Genomic DNA, 7338 nt, shown 5'->3' with positions numbered 1-7338 from the left:
GAACAGGGATTTGCTTGGAACAAACCTGTGGATGCCTCGCCCCCACCCATCAGCCTCATCTCAGCTATGACCCCACCCCCACCCTCCCCATGGTCCGGGAACCCAAGAGACCAGCAACACCAGGCACTGGGAGAGTCTTGCAGGGTGGGGGCCCCAGGCACCTGGGATGCTCATTTATTTGTGGGGCAAGGAAGGCCTCTCCTCATCCCTGGCCCATGTCCACGCCTGGGCCCGGGCTCCGGAAGTTGCTTGCTGCTGAGCCTGCTGCCGTATTACTGAAGGAAGAAGGGCTGGTACCCCTTAGGGCGGCCTCGCTTCCTGTGCAGCTCCAGGCGGGGCAAGAAGGACTCCTAGAGTGAGAAAAGACCAGCTTGGGGCTGGGGGGTGGGGCTGGGGGGCCCTGGGCAGGAGACAGGGCTCCCGGGGCCTCAGCGTTAGGGGGCTGGCATTCAGCCCCGTTTGAGAGATGAGGAAACTGTGATGCAAGGCAGCCTGCACGTATGGAGCTGAGCTCTGAACCCGGCAGCACCTGGAGCACCCCAGCCGCCCCGCCCACCAGTCAGGGCCCTCCAGGTGGCTGGCTGCCCGCAGGTACTCACCAGTTCCTGGCTCCAGGAGTAGGGCGATTTGTCGACCTGGTCGAGAATGCTGTGGGCACCCAGAAAGGTTTTGCAGTCTCTTTGCTGCCTCTGGGTGGTGGCCCTGGGGATGTAGGGCAGGCTGCTGTTCACGGAGATGTCTTCAGAGAGGTAGTCTTGCAGCTCTGGGATGGGCCTGAGGGGGGCAGTAGCCTGTGAGCTGCATGGAGCCCAGGTCCCAGGTCCATCCATGGCTGGCAGGGCCCTCTAAGGGCCCAGGCCCTTGGCCTGCCCACTGCTGGGCGGCTGGCGGATGGCAAGGAGGGGGAGCCCTGGCTATGCATGGGAACCCCAGCCCTTCCCCGAAGCCTCACAGGCCAGGGCTGTCCCAGCTGAACGCGGAGCTGGCTGGGGCCTCCTCCTTGGATGTGGAGTCCAGGCCTTTGGGCACACTCTCTAGCCATCGCCCAACGCTCCCAAGTACACGTTCCAATGGAGCCGACTGCATGTCTGGGCTGTCCTCGGTGATGTCCTGCTGGACTGGAGGAGACAGAGCACTGTGAGAGCTCTACCGGGGGAGGGGGCACTCCCCCCCAGCTCCCGCCTCCTCCCCCTGGCAGGCCAGGCAGGCAGAGCCAGTCTCCATGGAAACCCAAGCCTCCCCAGCGCCTTCTGGCTGCCTCCAGAGAAGGCTCAGGTTTTAAAACTCTCTTGTGTGACTGTTTCTGCCTTTATTACCCAATCCGCGCCCCGTCCCACATACCACTCCTGCTCCAGCCCCAAATGGCCCCCCTTTTCTACAGTGGGAAGGCCAGCCGCCCCGCCATGGAAGTCCAGGAGAGGGCGCTGACACTCCCGCGAGGGCGGAGGGGGTTCTGGGGGCTGGGAGTCCTTCCTGCCCAACCAACTGCGGCCCTTCCAACTGGTCAGGGATCCGGAGGATGGACGTGGCTGGGAAACACCCACAGAGCCCCCCACCCCGGCGCCCTGGGACGCGACCACAGCTCCTGTGGCCGACCAGGAAGCTCTCCTGCACCAGCCAACTGCCATTTGCATGAAGCTGTTTCCCCAGGCGCCTCCTTCCCCTTGATGCCCGGAGTGGCCGGGGCCCCTCTGGCGTCTCTTCTTGGCAGCTGTGCCATCTGCCCTCAGGCCCTGGGCTTCCCCATCGAACAACCAGAAGTTGGGCAAAATCACAGCTTCTATCTGCGACTTCCTGGGACCCCCAGGGATCCTCCTAAATTGAGGACAGTCCTGATGTTTAGGGCTTTCCCTACAGCTAGGCTCTGGGGCAGCTATTCCCTGAAACTGCACCCAGTAGTATGTGCTCAGAAAAGTAGACGCAGGCTGTTGGTTGGAGGTTATGGTCCCCAGGGTTGCTGCTGGGCCCTGAGAAGGGGCCAGGCAGACGGACACAGGGGACTTCGATGATGGTTACACCCGGGCAAAGATGAGTGATCTTCCTGCCGGCCTCTTGACCCCAGAAAACACCGGAAACCACGTCCCAACAGACAGACACTGCCCCCTTCATCCTGGGGGGGCCCAGAGCAGACGTCTGCTGTGGACCCGGGCCTGCTGGCTCCCTGCTTCTTTGCCGGTCCCGGTGGTGCCGGTCTTTCCCAACCTTCTGGACCTTTCTGGGCTCCTCCTCATCCAACCCTGCTTTTGCAAATAAGGGAAGAAGATGCTTCTGGCACCTTCCCACTGTCTCCAGCCCCTGCAGGCCATGTGGTGAGCCAGGTATGGGTCAGGAGGCTGTGGGCTCTGGTCCCGAGTGGGCACCTGCGGCCTGTGGGAACCCTTGGCAGCAAGAAGCCCTTCAGCGGTGGTGAGGCCTGGGCACCCATTGTTTCCTGGGCCCACACTGCGGCTGCTGCTGGGTGCCACCTGCTTTGGGACACTTCTACTGGACCTCGGACCCTCGACTTCGTTCTTGAAGGTCACCCTGACATCCTCCCGAGAGGCCAGCTCAGGCGCCTCCTCTGTGGCGTCAGCAGCCTTTTGGCCTTTTCAGGCCGGTGCCTTACTCCCAGCACCCAGGGCCATGGCGTCCGCTCTCCCAGGTCCAGGCTGGCACTTCCTGGAGTTTGGGGCTCCCTGTGCCGTCTGCTTACATGCACATCTGCGCTCCCAGTAGCGGAGCACCGAGTCCCACAGGGTCTCGTCAGCGAATCGCACTCGGAAGGGAGGGCACCGCCTATGGTGCCCTGAGCCTTCCTCTGAGGAGCTGCAGGTGAACTTGGCCTTGGGCTTGGGCGCCTGGAGACCACGAGGCCTGCAGAGAGAGGCGAGAGCAAGAGGGGAGGGCTGAGGCCCGACCCCCCGGACCACACTCACCCCAGCAACTCACATCCACCAAACTGGTGTCCGCTGTGTGATCCTGCTGGTCACGGCTGCCGGCCTTTCCCGAGCGCTGCCAGCCTCCCTGGCACGCAGCACGCAGCCCCCTACCCAGCCCACGCAACTCCGTGACACACGGCCCCTATTCCCAGTTCACAGATGAGGAAACTAAGGCACAGAGATGTTTTGCAATTTGCTCAAGGAAGCACAGCTGGTGAGGGATGGCACCGAGGTTTGAATCCCGGTTTGTATCAGGCATTTCAGCAGAGAGAACGAGGATAGGAGCTCGGGAGTCAGGCAGTCCTGGACTTCAATCCCAACTCTTTGAGTTTTGGTTCTTTAATCTGGACCGTGGATCCCGGTCCTGCCCACCGCCCAGGGCTGCGAGGGGGTGAAGTGAACGGCAAAGCACCCTGCCGACAGTCTGCGGCGCCAGAGGCAACCACCTCTAACTGGGAACCGCTCTTATTGTAACTACCAGCCTCAATATACCCCTTCTGAGCTGCATGCTCTTAGCGGGGCAGCCCTCAAGCCTCCCCCTGCAGTTTTCCCCTTTCAGTGATGTATTATCTATTATAGGCATAATGATAGCATCCTTGTAAGAGTTTGGTGAGTATCAAATAGCTTATGTGAGGCATCTAGTCCAGGCTCTGTGCTCAATAAAGGGGGCCTGTTATTGTTACATGTATTGTTAATAATTTTGTCCTCAAGGCCAAGGCCGCACGAGGGCCTGCCTGATCCATCCATGGATCTGTTATTCAGAAAGGCCATGTTCAACCGTAAGTACAGACGAATCGCTACATCTGCATCTGCTCATCTGACCACGTCTTCACGTCTGTGTGGACCCAGAAGGGGCGCTCTCCATCAGCCCACTGAAGAGCCAGGCAGGCAGGAGGCGTCCAAGACAGCGCCTGGCTGCAGGCATTGCACCTGCTCCTCCGACGACAGTCGTCGGCATATCCGCACCGCTCCTTGCTGGCCTCGGGGCCAGGCCAAGGCACACGCAGCTCTGCACACGCAGCTCTGCCCACACTCCGGAATCTCCGCTTCTCCTCTCAAAGGCCACTGTAGCCTGTTCTAATGCACCCCAGCATTCCCACCCCCCACCTCCAGGGCCCACCAGGGGATCTTCCACACTGAAGGTGCTCAAGTATTAGCTCTTGTCTACGGAACACGGTGGGCGTGGGCTTCCCTGCTGTACTCACATTTGAGACCTTGAGTGCCAGGTGTTTCTTTACTATGTCTTATGAGAAATGGCGTGTTTATCTGGCCTGCGTGTTTTAAAGTTCCCGGGCTGGCAAATGCGTTTCGTTTCCGGCACCTACCCTGATGCATTGGTGGTGTCTGCCTGGAGCAGGGTGTCAGTGGGGAAAAGTGCTGTGATCAACTAGTACTGTCTGCCATGGGCCCAGGATTAGAAGGAATGGTGCGTATGTCATGTATTCACTCTCGCTGGTCTTTAAACTCACGTACAACACTCTTCAGCCTTCACCCCTGTTTAAGCCTGTTTAAGCTGGAGGAATTTTTCCTGCATTTTTCCCCCTCCACTAGAGCTATGGTTTCTTCTCCTGCCTCCGTCTCTTATTTTATTTCATCCAATATTTGACCCATAATAAACCCTAATAAATGTTAGAGGAAGAAATGGATGAATGAAGAGTGGAATGGATGAAAGGACGGAAGACTGGTGGGTGGGTAGGTGGATGGACGGACTGATGGATGAATTCATGAAAAGGTCTGAATGGAAGAACTAGATTTCAGGAGGATGGGTGGATATATGGGTGGGTGGGTGAATAATTATGTAGATCGGTATGTTGACTTGTGGATGGCTTCAAAACTAGATTAGAGATGGATAGTACCCTGGATTTATAAGTGGATGGAAGGATTTGTAGATGATTGACCTACAAATTGTGTTCATGGATAAAATTGTGGGAGTTTGTGAATAGATAAATGGCTGACTGACTAGATGGGCAAATGGATGGATGGATGGATGGATTCCTGAGTAGGTTGTAGAAGAGTTAGTTCACAGATAGGATGGATGGGGGAAGGGAAGAATGAATATATGAATGGATTCATGGATGAATTATGAATGTGTTGGTAGAAGACCTGATTAATGGGTGGATAGATGGAGAGATGTTGACAGAAGATTCTTGAATATGTTGGGAGAAACCTGATTCAAGGATAGACCTATGTAATGATGAGTGAGTGGATGGTTGGGTGGATGGCTGGGAGGATAGCTGGACTCACAGATGGATTATGAATGCTTTGGCAGAAGACCTGATTCATGGATGCACACACGGGTGGATGCATGGATGGCTAGATAGGTAAATTCATGGGGGAAAGACAAAGGAAAGAAAGGAAGGGAAGAAGTGCTCTCCCCCCACGCTCCCGCCAGAGCTCACTTGTTGGCCTTCTTGACCTTGGCGGATCGTTCTGGATCTCTCCTCAGTGGCCCTGGAGTAGGTATCTGATCGAGCAAAATCTTCTTCAGACTCTTCGATGACTGGCCCCTTGAAGACAAATGGCCCACACCTGGCATGAGTGGTCAAGGTCCCCACCCTCGGAGTATCAACGATGGCAACCCTGTCCCACCGCCCCCCACCCCCCCAGCAGGTCCATGACACTTACCGCAGGTCTGGGAGGAAGGAGCAGTTGGGACACTGAGGAGAAAGTCCCTGCCAGCGCTCTGACACACCCCTTTGGTGTGGCGATTCTGAAGATGCTGGGAGCCAGGAGAAGGTGGAAATAGTTATGAGCCTTTGCTTGGGACCCGCCCTTACAAGGATCTTCCTAGTTCTATGGCCTTGGGCCTCAGTTTCCTCATTCCTAAAGGATGGGCAATGGGAGACCCGCCCCTAAGGGTGGTTGCCAGAGCTCTGCCAGGAACTCAACTAGCATGAGCATCATTCCTAGGAAGGTGGTGCAGCCTCCCCACTGGAAAAGACTCAGCCCCGTGGCCCAGCCCCCTGGGGACCCAGCAGGGCCTCACTCGGTGGCTGTGGCTGAGAAACCCACTCTGCCCCGAGCTGGCGCAGGAACTCCCGGAACCTGCTAGGGAGGAACTCTCCTAGGAGGGCACCCAAGGAGGGCGGGGGCTTCCTGGCCGAGCCCCTCCAGAAATCCTCGCACTCTCCAGGCCTGGAGTGCGGGGGCGCCGGCGTCCGGGAAGCACCATCCAGAAGCAGGGACGGCAGCAGCGGCGACCTAAGCCCTGTCCTGCTTCGTGCTGCCCGCGGCGCCCTGCTGGGCAGACGGGGCAGGCGCAGCTGGGGACTCCAAAAGTCCAGCCCCGGCTCTGCGGGCGAGGACTCGCCGCTGGAGGGCTGCCACCACTCGGCGCCGCCCCTCGAGCTCCCCGATCTCCCCGCGCCAGGGCGTGATCGGAGCTCACGCGGAGGCAGATTAGGCAGTAGCGGGTCTCTCATTCGGCGAGCGCCCTCCCCGGGGAACCCCTTGGGCGCCACCTGCTGGGCCCAGGGGTAGGAATGACGCCAAGGCATATCTGGCCCTGTAATCAGCTCAGGGCATCCTCACACCAGTGGGGCGGGGGTTGCCGGGTGAAGTGGGGAGGAGGGCGTAGACCAGCCCCCAGGCCATGGTGCCCAGCGCGAGGCAGCGTGGTTTGCGGGTAACATCGCGGGCTCGCCAGGCACTGAGTGGCTTCAAACTAGAGCTCGCCCAACCTCTGTTTCCTCACCTGAAAGATGACGACGGTAAGAGTACCCACCTTTTTTTGAGTTGCTGTGACGTTCAAATAAGCGAGCAGACGTAAATGGCTCAGCCTAGTGGCGGGCACTTCGCCCGTGCTCAGCAAACACTAGCTGCTATTGTGATGATGTTGGAAAAAGGATTATTATTTAGAATTTAGTCTCAGCTCCACTACTTATTGGCTTTGTGGCCTGGAGCAAGCCAACTGAGGGACTCCTCTACTCTCAGCGGCCTCTCAGTGGAACCGGGTAACTGAGCACCTGCCCCTCTGTGAGTGAAATAGTCTCGGGCCACGTGGGAGCGTCAAGTCCTGGAGGCTGTCACTGTTATTAACTCTCGCCCTGCAAGGAAGGAGGAAACCTGGAACCAGCCTGAAAGGAGAGAACTGCTCAGCACCTGCCTCCTGCTGGGGCCTCCCTCACCTCCGCCCCGGCGTGGGAGCGAGTTGAACTGCAGAAACCCCAGATTCTGACTGACCATATTTTGCTGTGTAGAATGCACACTATTTTTTGGCCCAAATTTTTGAGAGGAGAATAAGGATACACATTATACATGGGTAGTACTAATTCCATATCTATATAAATGTTTAATATTTTTATTTATGCTTAATTGTTAAAAGTGTAACTCTAGGAAGCAATGAGATCTGTATGCAAAATCATACCCTGGAATATCATAATTTGTTTTGTTCCTCAATATAAATGAATGAAAAATTGAA

General features: G+C 57.2%; 1 protein-coding gene across 1 annotated transcript; it reads right to left on the bottom strand.

The window, feature by feature from the left end:
• Window positions 1-264: 264 nt before the first annotated feature.
• On the bottom strand, window positions 265-6415 carry CUNH9orf50 (chromosome unknown C9orf50 homolog). Its single transcript, XM_054584857.1, has 7 exons — window positions 5905-6415; window positions 5544-5637; window positions 5318-5425; window positions 2693-2853; window positions 953-1118; window positions 600-774; window positions 265-350 (listed from the first exon to the last, which is right to left on the bottom strand). The coding sequence occupies exons 1-7, from the start codon at window positions 6413-6415 to the stop codon at window positions 273-275; spliced, it is 1293 nt and encodes a 430-aa protein (XP_054440832.1). The 3' UTR covers window positions 265-272.
• Between the last annotated feature and the right edge of the window lie 923 nt (window positions 6416-7338).

This window comes from Pteronotus mesoamericanus, unplaced genomic scaffold (assembly GCF_021234165.1).
Source record: "Pteronotus mesoamericanus isolate MK-2021 breed Mesoamerican mustached bat unplaced genomic scaffold, CSHL_Meso_final contig_78, whole genome shotgun sequence".
In the NCBI taxonomy this organism is placed as follows: Eukaryota; Metazoa; Chordata; class Mammalia; order Chiroptera; family Mormoopidae; genus Pteronotus; species Pteronotus mesoamericanus.
The sequence above is the reverse complement of the archived record's forward strand: the minus strand, read 5'-3'. Positions and strand labels throughout refer to the sequence as shown.